General features: G+C 38.4%; 1 protein-coding gene and 1 pseudogene across 1 annotated transcript; both read left to right on the top strand.

Moving 5' to 3' along the window:
• Positions 1–392: 392 nt before the first annotated feature.
• On the top strand, positions 393–743 carry LOC132630458 (uncharacterized). The gene has a single exon (XM_060346022.1). It carries the CDS (start codon positions 393–395, stop codon positions 741–743), a length of 351 nt encoding a protein of 116 aa, XP_060202005.1.
• A 4,359-nt stretch (positions 744–5,102) lies between these two features.
• Positions 5,103–20,627, top strand: LOC132630459 (uncharacterized; annotated as a pseudogene).
• Positions 20,628–23,853: the final 3,226 nt, after the last annotated feature.

The raw sequence follows: 23,853 nt of genomic DNA on the forward strand, positions 1-23,853 counted from the left end.
GTAATCCAATTCGTCTTCCTCATCCATTCACTTTTATTTCTTTAATATCCAAAATTTATGATGTTTGTTTGGTTCACAAAGTTTTAACACTTGAATGATGCACTAACATTTCTGTTAGAGTTTGCACATATTTAGTCCCATATATTTTGTAATCTTCTATTTTAGGATATCATATGTTAGAATCCATTAGTCAAATTAGTTCCTAATTTGTAGCCTACAATTATGATGTACATGATGTATATTAACCTATGGAATGAATGAAAACAGACAGGGAAAATATTCTCTTACATGGTATCAGACTAGGTCTCTCTTAAAACCCTAGCAACCTAAACCCTAGCCGCCGACAATTTTCTTGTCTTCCTTCTCTTCGGCTCTTCCTTCTCCCTTTCTCCATGGCTGACACCTCCAAGTTGCACCCTGCGACTACAGTCACCAATATCAAATCATGCATTCCTATTGTTCTTGACTATGAAGGAAGCCAATACAACAATTGGGCTACCCTCTTCAAGCTCCATTGCCGAGCAAACTTGGTGATCGACCACATACTACCTCCTGCCTCCCCCACCGTGCCACCACCGGCAACGGCAGCCGAGAAACTTACTACGAAGGCTCTATGGGAACGGCTAGATGACATTGTTCGTCAATGGATATATGGTACCATATCGAATGATCTTCTCAACACGATCATTCATCAAGAGGACACTGCAGCCGAGGCATGGAATCGTCTTGTTCATCTCTTTTAGGACAACAAATCGGCTAGGGCTTTTGCACTTGATGCAAAATTCACCAACACCAAATTGGTGGATTTTCCGAATGTGAAAGGATACTGCATCAGGCTAAAGGTTCTTGCAGATAATCTCGCAAACGTCAGCCACAAAGTTTCCGACGAATGACTTGTGCTTCGCCTTCTGCGTGGATTATCGGAGGAATATAAAATCTTTCTAACGACGGTACAACGCCGTACTCATCTCCCATCTTTTGACGTTGTTCGGTCGATGCTCGAACTTGAGGAAGACAGCCATGGCGAGGACACCATCCACGAATCCGAGTCGAATGCTGCTATCGTTTCCCACAATGTTAATCCTCATAATTTTTCTAATGGGCAGTCCAACAATTATGAGAATGGTTCTAATAATCGAGGAAATTCTCACAATCGCGGAAAGAAGAACAACCGCGGTCACGGCGGCGGAAACCGCAACAGCCACCGCGGTGGCGCAGGAAACGGGCAGAGCAGCAGCGGGGCCAGTCGGCACACTGCCCAGGGAAATTTGCCCGCAGCATCGCCGAACCAAGGGGCTGCTGCCCAGTCTTGGTTTTACCCCCCTTGGGCTGCTTGAGGGCCTCAGCCGTGGGCCACCCCACCGTGCCCCTACCCCACCACTGGCTGGCAGCAGCCTCGCGGGTGGCAGCAGCAGTCACGGCCAGCCCAGTCCCAGCAAGGTATTCTCGGTGCTCGTCCTCCTCAGTCATTCTACTCAGCAGCTTCGTCTTCACATGGTGGGTATGCGCCCACGGATATTGATCAAGCTATGCATACAATGTCGTTAAATCCGCCCGAAGACAACAATTGGTACATGGACACCGGAGCCACATCTCACATGACCAACTCCCAAGGTACTCTCTCGTCTTACTATCAATTGAGCAAACATAATAGCATTGTTGTTGGTAATGGTAACATGATTCCAATTCGTGGTTATGGTCATACTTCCCTTCGAGTAAATCCCTCCCTAAACCTGAAAAATGTTTTACATGCACCTAAACTCATCAAAAACCTTATTTCCGTTCGTAAATTTACTATCGATAATATGGTTTCTGTTGAATTTGATCCTTTTGGCTTTTCTGTGAAGGATTTTCGGATGGGGACCAAACTCATGAGATGTGAGAGTTCGGGTGATCTTTATCCATTCTTCCAACATTTTCGAGCCATCTCGTCTTCCGCACCATCTGCTTTTAGTGTCATCTCTCCTCATATTTGGCACTCCCGTTTAGGTCATCCAGGGGATGTTATTTTAAGTTCTTTACGTAGTAGTAATTTGATTGAATGTAATAAGGCTCGAAACAATGTTTGTCATTCTTGCCCTCTGGGGAAATTAATTAAATTGCCTTTTTATGACTCTCTTTCAACTACTACTATGCCCTTTGATATTGTTCATAGTGATTTATGGACTTCACCTGTTCTTAGCTCTTCTGGTCACAGATATTATGTTTTATTTCTTGACAATTACACTAATTTTCTTTGGACTCTTCCCATCAAAACAAAGTCCCAAGTTTATAATTGTTTCTTGTCTTTCCGGATTTTCATTCGCACTCAGTTTGAAAAAGAAATCAAAACTTTTCAATGTGACAACGGGCGTGAATTTGATAATGGTCCTTTTCATAAATTTTGTGAACAAAATGGGATGCTTTTCTGCTTTTCTTGTCCCTACACTTCCCCTCAAAATGGTAAGGCGGAACGGAAAATTAAATCCATCAATAATATTGTTTGTACACTCCTTGCCCATACATCTATGCCCCCCTCCTATTGGCATCACGCGTTGGCCATGGCAACGTACCTACACAATATTGTCCCTTCTAAAATCTTAGCATATAAGACACCCACTCACATTCTTTATCAAAAGAATCCATCATACTCTCATCTCCGAGTTTTTGGCTGTCTATGCTTTCCTCTCTTTCCCTCCACACAAATTCATAAACTGCAATCTAGGTCCACTCCATGTGTTTTCCTATGATATCCTTCCAATCATCGGGGGTACAAATGCTATGATTTATCGAGCCGAAAAATAATCATAGCCCGGCATGTGTGGTTTGATGAAAGTTCCTTCCCATTTTCACAAATAAATACTCCATTTCCTACCTCATATGAGTTTTCGGGTGATGATAATTCCCCATTGAGAATCCATTTGTTGCATGACCAGGCCACTGCTCCATCAATGCAGCCCCCTCCCTCTCCTGCAACCCACCACCCGAGCTCGCCCACCTCCTCTTCTTCATCGTCGACTGCCCAGCAGTGCACCCCCACTGCCCCAGCTGCCCGCCAGCTTCTTTCGCTTCCTGCCACTGCCCAATCGGTAGTCCCCCCATTGCCGGTTCCTCCTTCTCCCTCGCTGCCCCACCACGGCAGCAGCTCCCTCTCTGCCAGCCCCCCACCCGTTCATCACATGACTACACGTAGCCAACATGGGATTTTTAAGCCGAACTTGAAATACCATAATCAAGCCTTAAGTGCCACCACTAATTCCATCTCCCCCATTCCCCGGAATCCCGTTGGTGCCCTTAATGACCCGAATTGGAAAAATGCTATGCAAGATGAATATAATGCTCTTATTGATAGTAAGACTTGGGAGTTGGTCCCTCATCCTCCAAATGCTAATATTATTCAGTCGTTATGGATTTTTCGGCATAAAAAGAAATCTGATGGTTCTTTTGAGAGGCATAAAGCCCGTCTTGTAGGTGATGGAAGGTCTCAACGGGAAGGTGTTGATTATGACGAGACTTTCAGTCCGGTGGTCAAGCCGGCAACTATCCGTGTGGTTCTTACTATTTCTTTATCTCACTCTTGGCCCATTCACCAACTTGATGTAAAGAATGCTTTCTTACATGGCAATTTGAATGAGATCGTCTATATGTATCAGCCTCTGGGATTTCGGGATCCGGCTCGTCCTGATCATGTCTGTCTCTTGCGTAAGTCTCTTTATGGTTTGAAACAGGCACCACGGGCTTGGTATCAGCGTTTTGCTGAATATGTGGGAACCATTGGTTTCTCACATAGTACATCTGACAACTCTCTCTTCACTTATTGTCGTGGAAAGGATACTGGTTATATTCTGTTATATGTGGATGATATTATTCTAACTGCATCTTCAGACTCTCTCAGACTCGGTATTATGTCCAAGTTAGCTACGGAATTTGCAATGAAAGACTTAGGTCCGTTGAGCTATTTTTTGGGGATTGCTGTCTCCCGAGACAAAAATTCTCTATTTATGTCTCAGAGTTCTTATGCAGAGGATATTCTTGACAGGGCAGGCATGTCACAGTGTAAGCCTTGCCCCACTCCAGTTGACACCAAAGACAAACTCAGCGCTTCTTCAAGCGCCCCGTATGAGGATCCTACGAAGTATCGTCGTCTGGCAGGTGCTTTGCAATACTTGACATTGACTCGGCCAGACATATCATACGCCGTACAACAGGTTTGCTTGTTTATGCATGATCCCAAAGTCCAGCATATGGAAGCATTAAAACGCATTTTGCATTACATTCGAAGTACGATTGATTTTGGCACCCATTTATACAAAACATCTCTACAGTCGCTACTATCATATACAGATGCTGATTGGGGAGGATGTCCAGACACTCGACGTTCCACATCAGGTTATTGTGTCTATCTTGGGGATAACTTGATTTCTTGGTCTTCCAAGCGCTAACCTACTCTATCTAAATCTAGTGCTGAAGCTGAGTACAGAGGGGTTGCTAATGTTGTCTCTGAATCTTGTTGGATTAGAAATATGTTGCTTGAACTCAATTGTCCTATTCGTAAAGCAACTTTGGTCTATTGTAACAATGTGAGTGCCATTTATTTGTCTGGGAACCCGGTACAACACCAACATACCAAGCATATTGAAATGGACATTCACTTTGTTCGTGAGAAGGTTAGACGTGGAGAGGTTCGTGTCCTACATGTTCCGTCCCGTTATCAGATTGCCGATATCTTCACCAAAGGTCTTCCGCGCGTACTCTTTGATGATTTTCGGGACAGTCTAACCGTTCGTAAACCTTCCGCTTCGACTGCAGGGGTGTGTTAGAGTCTGTACATATTTAGTCCCATATATTTTGTAATCTTCTATTTTAGGATAGCATATGTTAGAATCCATTAGTCAAATTAGTTCCTAATTTGTAGCCTACAATTATGATATGTACATGATGTATATTAACCTATGGAATGAATGAAAACAGACAGGGAAAATATTTTCTTACAATTTCAATAACTCAAGCCTTTTCAGTTGTCATATACGAGTATTAGTAGCTTATTTTTTGTCTGAACAACAATCTTGTTTTGTTGTAGGAACAGAGAATTGAACTATAAAATTGAGACTTGAATCATCACCATGGATTTAAATGCCTCACCACAGCCAGAAGATGACGATGAGATTTTTGGACAGCAATTAGAACATGCACTACAAGAGCCTGTTATATTACATAGTGATAAGCGTGCAAATTATGTTACAAGTGCTGCAGAGATTTCACGTCGCGTATGTCTCTATTTCTACTGCTCGTTATATCAACTATTTAGCTGTACTACTACTTGAACTTGCTCCTTTATTGGGGGCTTGTTCTGTATGGAGTAAAATATTAATATCCACCCAACCCCCACCCACGCAAACATCCACCACACACCTCAAGCACAACCACCACACCAAAATATAGCCACTTAAATTTTCCATATTTTATAAATTTTTATAAAAGTAAAAAAAAAAAAAAAAAATTCGAGGGGTGGTGTAAAAAATATCTCAAAAAAGAAAAAAAATTGAATTTTTTTGGAGGGTGGTGGGGGTTCGCAGGGTGTGGATGGTGTAAAATAAACTTTAAAAACTATTTTTTTTAGAAAAAAAAAACTGTTTGGAGGGTACTAGAAGAGGGGGTAGGCGAGGGGATGAGTTCGAGGGAGGGAAGGAGACAATTAATATGAATTGTTACTTGTGCGACTTGTTTTTCCTATTTATATTAGGGAAATCATTTTCCTCATTTTTTAAGGAACTTATTTTCCTAAAGAAAATGTTATTCAAAATTTTGACCAACCAAACATGAGAAAATTAAAAAGTATTTTGCTCCATACCGAACACACCGTTGATATTTCTTTTTTACTTGTTGTTGTTGTGTGTGTATGGGAGTGTTGAATTTGTTGGAATCGAAATAATCTGGGCGACATGCAAAAGCTAATAATTGCAAACTTTAAACGACAGTAAATTAGAAGACAATGAAAATATACTAAAAAAGGCATAATATTTTAGTAGGGTTTGGTCAATTGACCTACATATCGAAAACTAATATAAAGGAAGACATAAAACTGTGGAGAGAATAATCTCCCCATAAACAAGACTTTCTAAACGACTACATTGTGAATGCTATTATGTTTTCTAGTTGTGGGAAGAAGGTCTTCAATTTATAGATGTCCAAAACTTTTTTATAGATGTCTAAAACTTTTCCTCCAAGAAAAGAGTTACTCAAACATGGAAGATTTATCTTTTCCTTTTGAAAAAATAAAATCAATTATGGTAAACTCTTTGCCCTTCATTCAAGAAAAGGTAAAATCCAAATATGGTAAGAAAATCAGGTCAAAACCCTAACGAATCTCCCCTTTTGGCCTGGATTTTTCTTGACAAAACTTAATCTGCCCTCTTCATGTAATCTTCATCACTGTTGCTTGCCATGATTAAAAATAAGGTTAAAAATGGTTTAAAAAATATTTTATCTTTATTTTTAAAGATGCAGCAGCAGGAATGTTGAAAATATGATTGAAATTCATCTCCACGTGTGGCCGGACAAAATCTTCATCATCTTGAACTTTGTTTGCAGCTTGATTTGATTTGGTCGCCTTGAACCCGTCTTCAACCTGTTGAACCATAGGCTGAAGCATTGTTCTGATACCACTTGTTGGGATCGAAATAATCTGGGCGACATGCAGAAGCTAATAATTGCAAACTTTAAACGACGATAAATCAGAAGACAATGAAAATATACTAAAAAGGCATAATATTTTAGTAGGATTTGGTCAATTGTCCTACATATCGAAAACTAATATAAAGAAAGACATAAAACTGTAGAGAGAATAATCTCCCCATAAACAAGACTTTCTAAACGACTACATTGTGGATGCTATTGTATATTCTAGTTGTGGGAAAGAGGTTTTCAGTTTATAGATGTCCAAAACTTTCTCCAAGAAAAGGGTTACTCAAATATGAAAGATTTATATTTTCCTTTTGAAAAAGTAAAATCAATTATGATAAACTCTTTGCCCTTTATTTAAGAAAAAGTAAAATTCAAATATGATAAGAAATCTAGGGCAAAACCCTAACAGAATTTCCTTCAAAGTGTCTCTGATTAATCTCCTTCCAGATATTCCGGATGATACATTGAGGGATCATCTTCTAAATGCTTCTGATGGACTTATCAACTCTGAAACTGTTCTATATGACAAAATTTTCCTTCAAGTTTCTTGGTAATGCCCCATTTAGTCCGGGAAACAATTGCTAAACAAAACCCATAAGACTTCTAGCCATTGTACAATGCAGAAACAAATGATGTACATTCTTACTATCATATTCAGACATGTGGCATCCGTTAAACAGATTAAGTCCTCTCTTCTTAAGGCCATCTTGTTAGAATTTAGTAATTTTTTCGTAATTACGTATTTTATTTTTTTATTATACCACCCTCCACCATCCACCCATGCCTCCCCAACCCTACTACTCAGCCCCACCCCACCCTTACCCCACCCTACCGCTCACCTCCTACCACTCACCCCCACCTCACCCCCGCCCTATCACCCACCTCCACCCCCAACTACCTCACTCCTCTGCCACCCGCCCCCACCACCCCAACTACTACCCACTACCCCTCATCACTGCCCAACCCCACCCCACAACAACTCACTCCCACCCTCATCCCACACCACCCACCCCTCCACCACCCCCACTCACTACCCCTCACCACCACTCAAACCCACCCCCACCCTACCACCTACTACCCTCACTCTCATCCCACAACCATGCACCCCTCCACCACCACCACTCACTGCCTACTTACTTTTTAAATTTTTTATTTTATTCTTTATCTGAGTTTTATTAATATATATATATAAATTAATTTCTGAATAAGAGCTAGAGTATTTAGTAAATTTATAAGTTATTATACAGTATCATACAGTCAAACCAAACAATACAAATGTTATTAAACCACAATAAACAATACAGTCTATCCAAATATTATATTAATTAATACAATACAATCCATATTCTACCATACCATACTCTACATTAATGAACCACGGAAACAACCATCCAAAAAGAAATAGAACTTGCTTCTTTGTTCTTGTGAATTTTATTATTGTTGAGACTTCATTTTCTTTTTAATTTACATTTTTCTAGATTCCCATCTCTTACCTGTCAAAAATTTATTTTCTAGTTTGCATGCCCTACCGTCCAGATGATAGGCCAGCACCAATGCGGGATGAGATCTTTCAGACAAAGAAACAGAAGCCTATCAGCAGACTTCCTCCAGGTTATTGTTTTTCCCCAGTGTGCTAGTTGTATAAGACCTGCTATGCTTGTGTGCGCACACACACGCTCTCTCTATTGTGCTTATCTCTTTTTCTCTGTGTGTATGAATTGTTGAAGTGGCAGTAGATTCCTGCTTCCCTCTGTATAGGTCATCTTTCTTTTTTGTTCAGGTTGCACATAACTTTGTTGTGTCTTCTTTGACTATTATTTCAACACACGTTCTTGCTTCTCTCCTTCCCCCCCCCCCCCCCCCCCCCCTTGCTTCTCTTAGTTCGATTACTATCATTATCTTTTGGATTGCTTATGCAGGTTGGTTGGATTGTCCTGCATTTGGACGGAAGATAGGTTGCATTATTCCTTCAAAGGTTCCACTGGGTGAAACTTCCAACAACTGTGATCTTCCTGGCAAAAGATACTCGTTTAGGCAAGTCCTCCACCAACAGAGAGTTTTAGGAAGAAAGGTGAGTATGTTAACTTGAATTTGGGTCCCTGTTCATCCACTTGGCGTGGATTTATCTTCAAAATGTTTGATTTCTTACAGCAGTGATGATCTGCTCCCTCTGTCTATTCCTTTACAGCACTTTCTTGTTGCTGGATTTTCAATGTAGTAATCTTTAACAATAAAAAAGAAGTTTGATTCCTAGATGTTATCATGAGGCAGAATTTTATTGTTGTTTGAAGCTTTTCTTGTTTCCTTGTTGGTAGTGCTTTTATTCTTGTAGATTCTAATTTTGACTTAGATAACAAGTTGAATCAGTTAACAAGCTGCTGCTTATGAATAATCATATTAGAGATGTTTTGTATCACTGCCTTGGAGATGTTTTATGTCAAAGCCGAGGCTTATATTCTGTTTAGTTTTGCCACTTAGTATGAGAGAATCATTTGGTGCCTTGTTAATTTGTCCTCTTAATTCATTTGGCTTACTTTGATTATGATTAGATGCCTTGTTAATTCTGACCTCTTAGTTCATTTGTGTAACCTTGACCATTGAGGATCTGCTAAATTACAACTGACTCATTGCATGTTAATTTCAGTTTGGTATGGTGATTGATCTCACAAATACAAGTCGATACTATTCATTGTCAGATTGGAGGAAAGCAGGCATCAGGCATGTAAAGGTTGGTACATGGTAATAAAGTCATGGAGGAGAATAGGTGGTGGGGGAGTAATTTTTCTCTTTGATTATGGTTTGTTGTCCTGATTTTTACTCTGAATGTGTATTAGATTCAATGCAGAGGCCATGATTCTGTACCTGACAATGAGTCTGTAAATTTCTTTGTCTATGAGGTAATTTTATATATGTTAGTTGCATTTTTCGTTGAATTCTGTACCTGAGAATGAACTTACATTACTTAAAATAGCACAATTTTGTTTATTTACCTGTATCCATCCATGATTAGATCTATGCTGTTACAGATTTACTATCATATGTTACAGTTGGTGCAATTATTATTGTGTGTTGTTTGTCAATCAAGTGGAAAGCACAGTTGATCACTAGTTTGTTTGTGATCTTCTAGGAATAGAAGGAGAAATAGCTATTTTGAGAATGGTAGGGTAGATGTTATGTTAATGTTTATATTATACTATGAATGTACTCTGCTCTTATCAAAGAAAGAATGTACTCCATTCTTTCAAAGAGAACCTTGGCGTAACGGTAAAAGTTGTTGTTGTGTTACTAGGTTGTCATATGTTCAGGCCATGAAAATAGCTCTTGCAGAAAGGAAATGTAACAGTAGATCAATAGACCGAATATGGTCACCTCTCTGGACCACGAACAGTGGAAACTTAGCGCACTAGGGCTATGCTCTCTTATTAACAGGAAATGGAACATTGTTGGATCCTGCATCTCCTATTTGAATTATTCCAATTAACATAAGATGTCAGGGGGAACCTTGACACAACGGTAAAAGTTGTGGTCCCATGCAAAAAAAATTATATACAGACACCAAATGGGAACTTAGTGCGCTAGGACTATCCTATCTTATTAATAGGGAAAGGAACATTGCTGCATCCTGCGTCTCCTTCTTGGGTTGTCCCAATTCACATAAGATGTCACGGCTTACCTTCCCCTACGCTCCTCCTCCCGGAAGCCCCGTAAAGAAGATGGTTCAGTTGCACTAATAATCACCTGATTTTTGGGAAGGAAAACAAAGCACTATGAACTTGAACATCTTTTTAAAGGGTTTTTTATTTGATGTGAGAAGTTGCGGGAAATACTGTATCTGCATTGTGTTTTTCCTAGTCACAAAAAAAAGTACTATATTTTCTCGAGAGTACATGGAATGTGCTTGGTTAACCTCTAGTTAGGTTTTCTTAGTATAAGACTCAGCATTGATGAGAAGAATGCTGTCATATGATTTTTATTCTATTTAAGGCTTTAAGCAAATCAAGGCTAACTTTTTCACATCCTCACTGAATGCTATATGCTATTGAAAGGAATTTGATACTAATATTTATGGCTTGTATCAGGTTTCACAATTTCTTGCCTGCCAGATACATGTATAGAAGTATATTCTTGCGCATTGCACACATGGGCACAATCGCACTGGGTTTATGATCGTTCATTATCTTTTGAGAACGCTGCCGATATCTGTCACTCAGGTCAGTAATTTTGCGATATTACATCCTTCTTGCTTCAAATTTATCCACATATATCTGAGTATGAATAATCAGAGTATTATTATGCAGGCACTTAAAAACAATTCTGATGCTCGTCCTCCTGGGATCTATAAGCGAGACTATATTGATGCCCTATATGCCTTCTATCATGAGAAAAAACCTGAAATGGTTGTTTATCCTCCAACACCTAAGTGGAAAAGATCTTCTGAGCTTGATTTGAATGGAGATATGCCAGATGATGATGACGATGGAGGTCCTGCGGCTCCTTTGCCTGTATGTGTTTCTGCAAGAGAACTTTCCCCTTTGATATTGTTGGCACTTTATTCACGGGTGAAGTGTCCACTTTATTCACGGGTGAAGTGTCTGGTTATTCCTTCTCTGCTGAAAGTTTAAGCCTTCCGTTTCCACTAGTGCGGTGTTCAATTAGATTGAAAGTGAACACTAAAGTGGTACCATTCTAGTGCCTCTCAACATTAAAATGAGAAACCCATCACTTTCTGGTACTTCTACGGTGAGGAAGTAGTGAAACTTGAGTGTGAGTGCAATATTAAGCTTGATTATGAAAATTACCAATTCATGACCTTCCTAAGCATTTTTCCAATGGAGCTTGCAAATGAGAAACTCTTAGAGGAACGACCTTGCAATACTTGGGATGCTAGGATTGCTGCAGCTTTTTAAAGACATGATCTGGCCATTAAGCCTCATGCTTGTCAAGGCTAGATTACTTGAGCCACCTTATGTGAATCTCCTTCCGTCAGCCATAAGACATCTTCCATGTCTAGTCATTTGTCTTTCTTCTTGGTTCGATGAAATTTGAACCAACAAATGTCAGTGAGGAATTCTTTTCCTTGGACTCGGCGTCAACTATGCTTTAATTCTAAACTAGTTTTAGTTAAGGATATGAATCCTCTATATACTGTGCTCTATTCGACCCAGTTTCATTTCAATTCTGGAATGATAATTAAAAAAATGATCTCTTGTGCTCCTTTACCTATCCATTCCCACCCACCAGCCCTTTTGGTTCATATTTCCATTTCCTTTTTATCTGATGTTAAAGATTTCCTAGGATTGTTGTTTCTTGACCGACAGTCATATCTTTGCTTTCATCATACCTTTTTTTAATTCTTGCATTTTTCTTTTCAAACCTGTTCTAAAAAACAATTTTCTTGAGCCGAGGTGCTATTGGAAATAGCTTCTTTACCCCACAAAGGTAGGGGTAAGGTCTGCGTACACCCCACCCTCCCAAGACCTCACTTATGGGACTACACTGGGTATGTTGTTGTTTTTATTGTTTCTTGACCGATAAAGAATTTCTCATATAAATCCAGAGAACTCTATGTTTTTCCATATTTCTTGTTTGCATTTGAGTGTTTTTGCCTCCACCGACAGCCTATTTCATCGCCTTTGGTCCTTCACCAGTTAAAGAAAGACGCGCCCAAGAAGAAATCTAGTTTTTCTTAAAAGCTTGACATAGGTGCTAAACAGTGCTACAAGAGATCTAACTTTGCTTAGACTTAGAGCTAGCATAATGTTTTCCAGCTTGATAAAGAGTATTTGCATGAAAAACTAGAAAAATACACATGCTAATGGTGTCATATTAGCTGACCTTCTAGAAAGATAAACCAGGTTCGTCCTCCCTTTTCTCTAGTCTTTTGCTGGGAAAAAGATGGTCAACTATATCTTTTTGATTCTCAATCTGATTCACCTCTTACTGTTTGCAAGTTGAGATTCCGAAAAACAAACTTGACTGAGAGAGCTAGAGAGTGAGCAAGGGAGGTTGGCATGGTGGTGTAGTAAACAAGGTGTGGGTATGGCAAAGAGAGGGAAGAAGGGTAGTGCATGGAGGGAGAGAGAATGGGGGGTTGTGAGGACTATATTGAAGTGAAAGGAGGGGTCTTTTGCATCATGTTATTCTTTATGAAGAATGGCTAGTTATGAGTTGATGTGGTTTAAGCCACTACTCCATGTCAGTAACCTGATTTTTCTTTCCCTTTGGTCTGTCCAAAAAATATGCTCTCCTTCATTTAATGAGAAGTCTGACCCATCATTCAACCTAATAAAAACGTGTATTATTTCAAACTGGATTTGACATCTTACCAACGAACTGTTCCACTTCTTCACATTCCGAACAACTGTCTAAAACACTGTCTAGAAAACTCAATTTAATAATCTATTCAAATGGTGCAGGTCAGACTATAGGAGTATAAATTCATCATGATAACATAGTCAGGGTTATAGCTGCTTGTGATTATATCTTTATACCAACATGTTATGGTTTTGGTGTCTATACTTTCGCAGTGCATTAAGGTTTATTTATTCGACAGACCTTTTGGAATTTCCTCATAACTCATTTTCTCCCTTCTCAGGACAATCGTGAAGCACAAGTAGTAATGCCAATTGATGACATTTTGGGAGATCCAATCCCAAAAGATCAGCAAAAGTATCTACGACAGTCCTGTTATCAAGCACTGAAAATGACCCCAGGAGTAGGAATTTTGCAGTTGGCTCATTTGGTGTCTGTATATAATTTTTTTGCATGGGAATTTTATTTATGAAGACTTATTGTATTGTTTATGCTCATTACTTTTTATTTTCTGATCTTGGTGTGGACTCACTTTCTATTGTGCAGTTGTGGATTTTGTGGACTACCTACTGCAAAATATGGATGTGTCTGCTGTTTCTATTCTAACTCATAAATCCTTTTGTTGTATTTGCCTTTCAGGGTAGAGGCCCAGAATTTCCTGGCTTACATCCAGTCTCTCTTGACAGGTTTGGTTCCAGTCCTTAGTCAGGGAACCGTGACTTCGTTATACTTTTTTGGTATAATCTGGTGTAACCTTAGGTCTAGTATTTCACGCTTAACCATGCATACAATAAGCTGAAAAGAACAAGGAAGTTCTCACACTTGGTCTCCCAACCATGAAATTGTCCCTTGGCCGTATTTTACCTGTATTTCTTCTGCAAATGTTGCAACTAAGCTTTATTTGGATTCTCCTCACAATAGCTTATATTCTCTTAGCCCACATTTATAGTTGTTTTTAGTTAGATCTGATCCTAAAAACAAAGTAACTAACTCCTATCAGATAGAGGGTTTTTGGTGGTTCATGAACTTCCAAGTTTTTGATGACTTTCAAATGATCGGACTGAAAGACTTCTTGATTCTAGTGACCTGCCAAATAAGCAGAAAACGGCATCTTCTTATTCTGGTATCAATTACCTTAGTTGGCTGGATCTGTGGCTCATTGAAGGGCCTGGCTCCATAGCCGGGCGCGGGGGGGGGGGGGGGGGGGGGGGGGGGGGGGGGGGGGGGGGGGGAGGGAGGGGGGGGTTGGGTTTAATTGTCTTATCTTTAAAGAACTCTTCGACCTTCAAGGAAGGTTTTAAATCTCCAGAGGCCATTTGCTTTCTACCTTTTTCCCATTCTTTACATGGGTGACCAACATTAAGCCGAACTAGTTCCTGATGCCTCTGGGCAACTGGTGTCGTGCGGCAGTGTGCCTACCTTGTCTGTGCAGTAAACACGATTCGAACTTTGAAGGTTACACATGGCGGAATGAGTATTCTCTAGCTATATTATGCTTGCGCAGCATGAATAAGCTTGTTTTGTTGCTTTGTTCTGCTGATATCTTTTTATTCTGCATGATAGCTTGTCCATAAGTGCTCTGAGTAGATAATGTGTTTTTTAGATCCCTTATACAAATTTTACTCACGGATAAAAACCTTATTGTATCTTCATACTTGAACCTCATATGGACTCGAACATGGATATTAATATATTATCTGAGAAAACAAATGTTAATTTATTGAACTTGCTAGCTTCCTTACAAACCATGGTAGCATCCAACACAAAGCAAGAATGGTGAAAACCTAGAAATTAAGATTCATCCAAGGTAATCTTTGTCATGATGTGCAGGAATAACTTGCAATTCTTAAGGCAGTGTTACTACTATGCCACGTGGAAGGCTGATGGGACACGGTATATGATGCTGATCACGATGGATGGTTGTTTCTTAATTGATAGATTTTTCAACTTCCGAAGGGTTCAGGTGAGATTTCCATGCAGACACACTAACGAAGTAAGCTAATATTCGGTCAGCTATCAGGATGTTCTGATCTTTTCTTTTTCCCTTTTATGTCTCGCTGTTATATATGATTTATCTATGAAATTCTCATAGTTTCTCCCAGGGTTTAGCCGAGAAGACCCACCTCTTCACTTTACTTGATGGAGAGATGGTAATTGATACTTTGCCTGACACACAGAAGCAAAGGAGATACCTAATTTATGATATGATGGTCCTTAACCATGTGTCTGTCATTGAGGTAGGATTCTTCTATGGGAAACCTTTTTCCTTTTCTTCTTGAAAATTAATGTTAGTTATACACTTAGGACTCTTTTGGCTTTCTGTATTAATGGGAATTATCCCGTTATCAAATTCTGCAGTGATTGTCGTGTGTTTAGTTGTCAGTTTCCTGATTTTGTTTATGATATAATACCTGCATTAGTGATGTGGTAAATTCATAAAAAATTTCAATGAGGAATAATAATATTAACATTATCTCCTTTGTGCTGTTTATGAATGCAACTATTACCATTTCAAAAAAAATAAAAAAAAATTATATTAGCAGTATCTACACTGACAACAAAAGTACCTTTAACGCTATTTTTTGTTTATATAACCATCTCCTACGTACATGTATATTCGTCGTTGTGTTTATGTGCAGTGGTTTAGCACGGGTTTAACTTTCTTCGAAGTCTGTTTCGTGGCAGAAGTGTAAGACTTCCTTGTGTGATTATTTTTTCTTTGATCAGTGTCTGAGCTTTGTAAATATTCGTATAATATTTGACTTTTTTGTCCCAGAGATTGTTTTTACTTCTTGTCTTCTTCAATCTGTTTTCTGACATTGTCAGTGCTGACGGGAACTAGAGTCCCTAATCTATAGCCTTACCATTTGGTGCCAATAGATCTTTGGGATGCATCTTAGAACACAGAAGATGTCTGTTTTATGGTATAATGCAGTTTTTGTGTTGCATATGAAATTCTACTACCACTGAAATGTGACTTTCTTAGTCAAGCATACTATGCCAAACCATTTTTTTTGATAAGATAGTATTTCATTAATAGCAAAGAGCTCTAAGTTAGAGCTATGAGAGCTTTACAGATTATTTAGTGCACTGTCCAGCTGTGGGATGTCAAAACATGTCTTGGAGACGTAACAAACTTTCTTTTTGTGCACATTATTGAAAGAATTACTTTGATCTGACCCGCAAGGGTGGCTCAGTTGGTTGAGCATGGGGCTTTCATAATGAAGGTCTTAGGTTCGAAACCCCCTGGCTATGACAACAGGGGATTTGCCTTCTGGGTCGAGCTCGTCGCACGGGGCTTGCCTAGTGCGGGTTACCTCTCCTGTGTGGTTTGCGAGCTATTGCACAGGAGCTGAGTTTACCCGGTGCGCACCCGAAGGGTAGCGGCTGCGGGTTCCCATGTCATCAAAAAAAAAAAAATTACTTTGATCTGCAAAATGGACATATTGGTTGTCATTAATTTAAAAAATATGATTTCCTGAAAGTTGCACGTTATCTCTACTAATTGGTTAGTTCTTTTATGGGTCAATAATAATGGTGGGATTTCTTTTATTGAAACTGAGATATCTGTTGTTTCCAGCTTTGAAACTCAATGGATAATGAACCCACCCTACTGAAAATGGAGCTGCAGGGATACATAGTTGCATTATCTTTAAAGAGGAGGAATGCTAATATGCTGTTTGCTAGGGAACGCATTTACTGCTATGACTAATTGAAGTATTTTTGCTTCTTATTGAATATGAGGTGCATCTCAACGATATGGTTACCTAAGACGGTCATCAATCAATCAACTTGCCTCAATCCAAACTAGTTGGCTTCTCACTCATACTACAATGTTTTCTACCTTTGATAAATCTTAGAAGTTTATTTGTATTACTGCAACTAGAGCTCCTGCATGCTAATAGGATCGAGTGAAAGAAAGACAACTTCTTTGTGTCAGCCCAATGCTTATCAGTAGAACGTGGCACATCCTATTTTGTTTATCCGAAACCCCATTTACTTAAGAGAAAGCAGACAACCGACATGTTCCATATGCTTCGATCATTGTGTTATCTTAATCAGCTCTGTATTATGGTGTGTGATTATGGTTTCATATAGTAATAGCAATAAATGTCTTGGAGAACATGAAAGCCTATGTATCTTAAGTATCCTTTTCACTTGGAACTCTGGAGTCTGGATAAGCTTTACCAACTTCACTTCATTCTGATTTGCTTTGCGTGCTTTTCTTTTCAAATATTATCTGCACCTCATTCTCTGTTCTATAATTTTACAGCGACCCTTTTACGAACGGTGGAAAATGATCGACAAAGAAGTGATCGGGCCAAGGAATTATGAACGTCAACATATATACCAAAGTAGAAATCCTTACTATAGATACGAGTTGGAGCCTTTCAGGGTATGTTTCGTCAAAATTGGAATAGTGTCATAAAATTAATTATAGTTTTTTTCTAATATCATTTGTTCTAGCTAAAGTGGCTGCTGATCTATCAAAGTTTATCAGGTGAGGAGGAAGGATTTTTTTTCTGCTCTCCACTGTCACGAAACTTCTCAGAGAATTTATTCCAAAGCTTTCACATGAAGCCGATGGTCTTATTTTTCAGGTGCTAAAGAGTGAATATATTGAATTGCTTCTCTTTCTAGTGTTGTATTGGATTTTCCCATGAGGAGTCAATTTTCTTACATCACTTTAGATGTTTCCAAGTTATATGGCGTGTATGCTTTGATTGCTATGTTGAGTAACTCTATGTGGAAGTGGTTTCCAACCCTTTTCTATGTTTACTGTTATGTTGCAGAGAAGTATTAAAGTTGGTAGCATGTCCTCTTGCATTTAATTGCAAATGACATGTTTATGGCTAACAGTGATGGAGATGCATAAATCATACAGATGAATTTAGGTTCTGGATACTGAGCCGCGTTTTCTTTCAGTGTTAGAGTTGGGATGATCCTTATGTTCCTCGCATGCACAAGGGTCTCTTGAAGTGGAAATACCCTGAAATGAACACGGTTGACTTCTGTTTGAGGTTGTATTGTGCTCTCCTAGTGAACAGAGCTGTTCCTGTTTCCTCCTTGTGCTTTTGGTTTCTTATTGTTGTTATGTCCCTAAACCTTACCTGTCAATATCACTTGTTTCCATGCTTTAAGCGTGTTGAGATAGTTAAGTTAATAAAACTAACCGCTTAAGCTTTTAGACATGATGGTCACACAGTTAACAATATTAAAGCAGGCAATGGTCTTGAGTTCTAGTCTCACTGTCACCCATTATCAAAAAGAATTTCCACATGCTTTGCCTCGTAAAAGAATCAGGCCCACACTCTAGGGGATGGGTTGAGATAATTAAGTTAACAAAAGTGTGCTCTCTCTAATACCTTAAGCTTTTAGATTGATGGTCTCATCCTTCAACAAGCGGAATAGCCTTTGTGAAGTGGATCATGTTATATACTCTCCTATCAGAATAAAGTGTGATTATCTCTGATCATATGGCAGGTGGTCGACGATCGTGAATTGCTTTATCTACATGATGGAGGGAAGAAGGAACTAATGGAAGGGAATAGAGTTGTTTTTCCAGGTTAGAAATCCCAGTTATATTAGTTAATATCTCTTGCAGTACCATGCAGGAATGTTTCCCTTAATTGGGGTTTGGTTGGGTAAATAAAAGATGCATATCATCTACATCCATACTCGTTTAGTTTTTATTGATGTCTTGTATACTTTACTGACCTGGGTGGATGTGATTTCTTATGAAAATTGTGTTGTGGGGAGAATTGGATGTAGTGCTATTATTAGATCGAGTTAATCTTCATTCGTTGTATGATTGAAAAAGTTAATGAGACTATTTTCACACTAAGTCTTTTGGTGCTTGTGAGGTGCTAAGTAGTACTCCCTCCGTTCCTTATTACTTGGTCATATTGACTTGGCACTCCCCTTAAGAAAGTATTTATTAGGGGTCTGTTTTACTAAATTAACCTTATTAGTTATGCTTTGGAAATCTAAGTTTAGCTACTAGTACTTTATGTAGTTACTTAATGATAAGGTTAATATTGAAAGAAAATAATAAATATCTCTTGATTCACTCAAAGGACAAGTAGAAAGGAAAATCTATTTTTAGTATAAGGGACAAGTAAAAAAGGAATGGAGGGAGTAGGAAGTATATGGATAAAATTTCTAGAGGTACTTCTTGCTGTGACTAAAAACTCAAGGCAGTGTTGCTATTCACAACTGATCCTCCTGTCTAATCCTACTCTCTCTAAGTTCAACACACATATTCTTGCTTTTACTTTTTGTTCTTTTAAGGCTCGGTAATTAGAATGTGGATTGTCCACAACTTGAAATTGGATCAATTGCTAAAGTTAAAAAGGTCAGACGTGTTAGTTGGATTATTTGGATCGTCAAAATAAGGTTCTAATTGAATCAATGGGCAGTAGAATCTTTTTTTGCAATTTCAGGAACGTAACCATGGAAGCACATATATGGAAATTCCTTGTCGCACGTGACTGTGAACAAGATAATCCAAATTTAGGGTGTCTCTTTAGTCTTCGTGTGTAAAATTCTGATTAACAAGATCATCCTAGTCAGACTAGGACATGCACCTCTCGAACTTTTGACTTGATTTCATTCTTCTCTCGCTCTTTAAGATAATCTTTCCAATGCTTGGTCCTTCTTGCTTGGAGCTGGTGAGTTACTGATTCCAGTGATGAGGTTAAGGGACATCCAGCCAAATATCTAATCTGTTGTCCCATAGTCTTGCATATCTGAGCAGTCCTCTGGTGCTTTATTTGTATCCCGTGAAATCTTGTTTCTTTTAGAGCTTTTTCCCCGTCTCTCTTGGTATTTGCCTCTGGTGCATATCTTGAAATGTTGCATTTTTTCATGTTTCAGATGGTCATGATCCGTCAGATTACTCTGGTAAATTAATAGAGTGCTCTTTTGATACCAATAACCAAGCATGGGTGTGGATGAGGACCAGAATCGATAAAAGAGTTCCGAATGATTACAACACATACATAAAGGTATCTCTTTAATGGCACATACTAAATTTACGCAGTTGATGTGTTGATACATAGACTTGTGCTTTATCAGAACCTTCTGCATATTTTCTCATCTTTTAGATGGATGATGGCCGTTATTAGAGTAGTTATGGTTCCTGTACAAAAATTCAGGTGTTGAGAAGTATAACCGACAACATCACTGAAGACGTGTTGTTGAATGAGATTCATGAGATCATTCGACTGCCAATGTATGCGCATATGATACAGAATGATAGCAAAGCTCATGTACAACACAGATGAATGAATTTGATTAACTGGACGGCTTTGTCACTAGTGGAAGCTGTGTTCATGTATATCAATAGAAGCGTTTTACGAGCATCCTTAGTCCGTAGGTGTGTTATGTGTATACTGGTTTGTTGTGTATAGATCCAGTTGTTACACTGTAAACTTAGTGGTCCATTACTCGGGCCTTTAGTTCTTTCTCCGTTAGCGATAAGGTCAGGTCGTCATGTATATTAGTTTTCCTTTTTTTCTGGTTACTGTTAAGTTGTCTAAGGTAGGTCTTCTCCAGCAGTAGAAAAACTTCAAGCTCTATGTTATGTATTTCCTGTGAATATGAGTCTGTTGTGCTTGTAATTTGTAATTCTAGTTTATCTTTTGCCCTTATTCTTCATTACTAGTTATGTGAGACCCGTGCTAAGCCCGGACCCAAACTCAAGATATAAAAGTAGATATTTTAATTAGAGAAATATAATTTGTGTTAGTACAAGTGTACAACAACAACAACAACCATATACCCATTGTAGTCCCACAAGTGGGTAATTACGTTAGTAATAATTAAATTTCATATAAGTATATTTTCAATATATGAAAGCAAAACTTTCATTCCACTCCTTTAATATTTCAAATATTTCAACTTCCATTTTGATGAAATTATTTATTTCAAATCAAATGCGGAGCCAGAATTTGACATTCATAAGTTATGTATCCTAATTTTCTGAAGTTATTTAGTTTTAAATAAATAATCTTTACATAGTTAATGAACTTTTAAGACAAATAATAATTTAACTTGTGCAGCGGATGGAGTTGTTCCTCCAGTTAGGGGTTCGAACATGGATATGGAAAAAATCTTTGGAGGGAGCGCTTCCCCCGAATGGGCTCAAATGCAGATATCGAGCACCAAACAGAAAATCAAAGAACATGAAAAATGAGGTAGGAGGTTTGATAGCTTTTGAAAAGTAGATCTTAAAAACAAAAAAAGATTAATTTAACTTAAATAAATAAGATTAGAACCTAAAAGTAATTAATTAAAAAGTTTTGAAAATTTTTGTGAGGATTACAAAAGTCCCTAAGTTTGCTCTTATATATAGTAGTAATATTCAGATTGGCTAGGGAGAGTACTCTTGGTGAGATGCATTGTCCTCCCTCCAATTTAGAAGATATTCCGATGACGATCTTTAAAAATATCTCTTATCTTTAAAAACAATTGAATTTTGAAGTTTGCTGTTGTGCACTTAATGCTATGTGTTTGTTGTAATATGTTTAAAATTATCAGTTTTAAAAGTGTTTTTTCAGAAACTTTGTGGAGGGAGTAAAACAATACTAAATAGTTTTTGACATCATTGTGAAAACGTAGAGCATATTACAAAATATCGACGTTAGAATTGCTAAGGTCCTAGAGTGTTATATTGGAACACAAAACAACTAATTACTAGTAAAAGTTAATTCTGACAGATGTGTCAAGGATCTTAATCTTGATATTAACAGGACATTATTTTCTAGCGATGATGTATTAGCTTATTTGTTGAGACGTGACGGTTAAATAAAGTTTTAACGTATTATAATGCCCTCCTTAATACTCACTCAACGGATTGTAAGAGAACTTCAGGCTAATAGATGGGTCAAATTTGCACAGGTGAAGGCCAGTTGAACTAGGGAGGTATTATCCTGTTGTGGGATAGCAGAATATGGGAAGGAAAAGTTGGAAGCATGTGGTGTTTATTCAATCACATTTAAGTTTAATGCGGAGACTCAAGATTTTTCGTGGCATTTAACTAGTTTCTATGCTCCAAATGATAGAAGAGAAAGGGAAGAAGTATGATGGGAAATTAGGGCAGCAAGAGGTCTATTTGATGGGTTATGACTGGTTTGTGTGTAGTAAATTGTCGTCCCTCTTATCTTAGGGTCACCTGCACGATTGTCCTTCAAAGACACTGGTCTTTAATTTTTGCCCTCAAATTGGTGGTCTTTAATTTTTTTCCTTCGCTAAAAATTCCTTGGTTTCGGGTTCGAACTCCCGCTCAGTCAAAACTTTTAAAAAAAATTTGTAAGGTAGAGTTTGGATTCACAATGCAGAGACTCTATCTTAAGTTAGAGTTTTGCCTTCAGGCATAAGGCAGAGGTTTGCCTTCAGGCTTTTTTTATTTTTTTACTTAGTTAGAATTTTACAAACCGCTTAAGGCCTAACTTTTGCTCGAATAGGCCTAACTTTGCTACAAACCTCTGCCTTTTTTTTTTCTTACTGAGTTGAGGTTCGAACCCAAAACTTCGGGGTATTAGGCAAAGGGCAAAAATTAAAGACCAATGCCTTTGAAGGGCAATCCGCAAAAAGAAATGCTTATCTTTCCAGACTAGTAGTCATAGTATTCGCCTATAGGTTCTTGCCATTCGATTTTTGTTATTATCTGTTGTTTCTTGTACTTTGATTCTCGTGTTATTTTGTTGATATTGTTCCTTTTCTAGAATGCTTTGTTATGTTTTGTATAGTATCCAGCCATGGTTTCTTCACTCTCGTTATTTTCTTTTCTGACCTACTTTGATATGTTTTTTCTTAAGCCGAGGATCTATCGGAAACAACCTCTCTGCCTCCCAAGGTAAGGGGTAAGGTCTCGTACACTCTACCCTCCCCGGACTCCACTTGTGGGATCACACGGGGTATGTTGTTGTTATTATTATTGGCTGGTTTGTGAGAGTTCAAAACCATTAGATTTTCTTCAGAAAAAAGAATTGCAACAGAATCAATAGGGAGATGATTGAGTTCTCAGAGTTTATTGAAGGTATGGAATCAGTGGATTTACAACTAATATGAGAGAAGTTCACTTGGTAAAAGGTAATAGTGATAAAAACCAAGAGTCCACCAAACAGTAAAGAGAACCTTGTCCTCTATCTGTTGCCTCAAGTAAAAAGACAGAAAGTAAATAACACAAGATGTTTACGTGGAAAACTCCTTCCTTAACAGATTAAAAATCACGACCTACCGAAGTAGGATTTCCCAACTTCACTAAACTGAACAACTTCAGATTACAACCTATTGTAACCTAGGAATTAACCTCTTAATCTCTCACCCCTTACAATAACTCTATTGTAAGCTCTTTACAATAACTCTATTGCAAAGCTACAAACATTGACTAACTCTAGCCAAGAAAGCAAAACAACAAAAATTGAAATCTATTCTACAATGACACTTCTTGAAAGTAGTGTAGGATTACAAGTAAAGAACAATATGACAAAGACTTAACAAACCTAAGGACTTAAGATATCTTCAGTGTTGGGATCTGGTCCTTAAGTTTGTGGCAGCTTTGTTCTTGAGAAAACCTTGAGAGCAGCGACGGCTAACACTTGAGAGAGAATCTAATTTTAGGTTTTGCAAGTGTTGAGTTACTCCTTGTGACATGTTGTTTATATATGAGAGAGCATATGAGAGGAGATAGGGACATTTCATCTTTTAGTTTGGCCTCTAGCGAGCTGCAGCTGAGCTGCTACACTGCTGCTAGTCGGTACAATGCAACAACTTTACAGCTATAGAGTTGAGTGCACGACAGCCACGAGAGCTGATCACACCTGGTCCCTATTTGGTTCCTCGAGTATGTTTGGCAAATCATCACAACACGAA

The sequence above is a fragment of the Lycium barbarum genome, chromosome 3 (assembly GCF_019175385.1).
Source record: "Lycium barbarum isolate Lr01 chromosome 3, ASM1917538v2, whole genome shotgun sequence".
Taxonomy (NCBI): Eukaryota; Viridiplantae; Streptophyta; class Magnoliopsida; order Solanales; family Solanaceae; genus Lycium; species Lycium barbarum.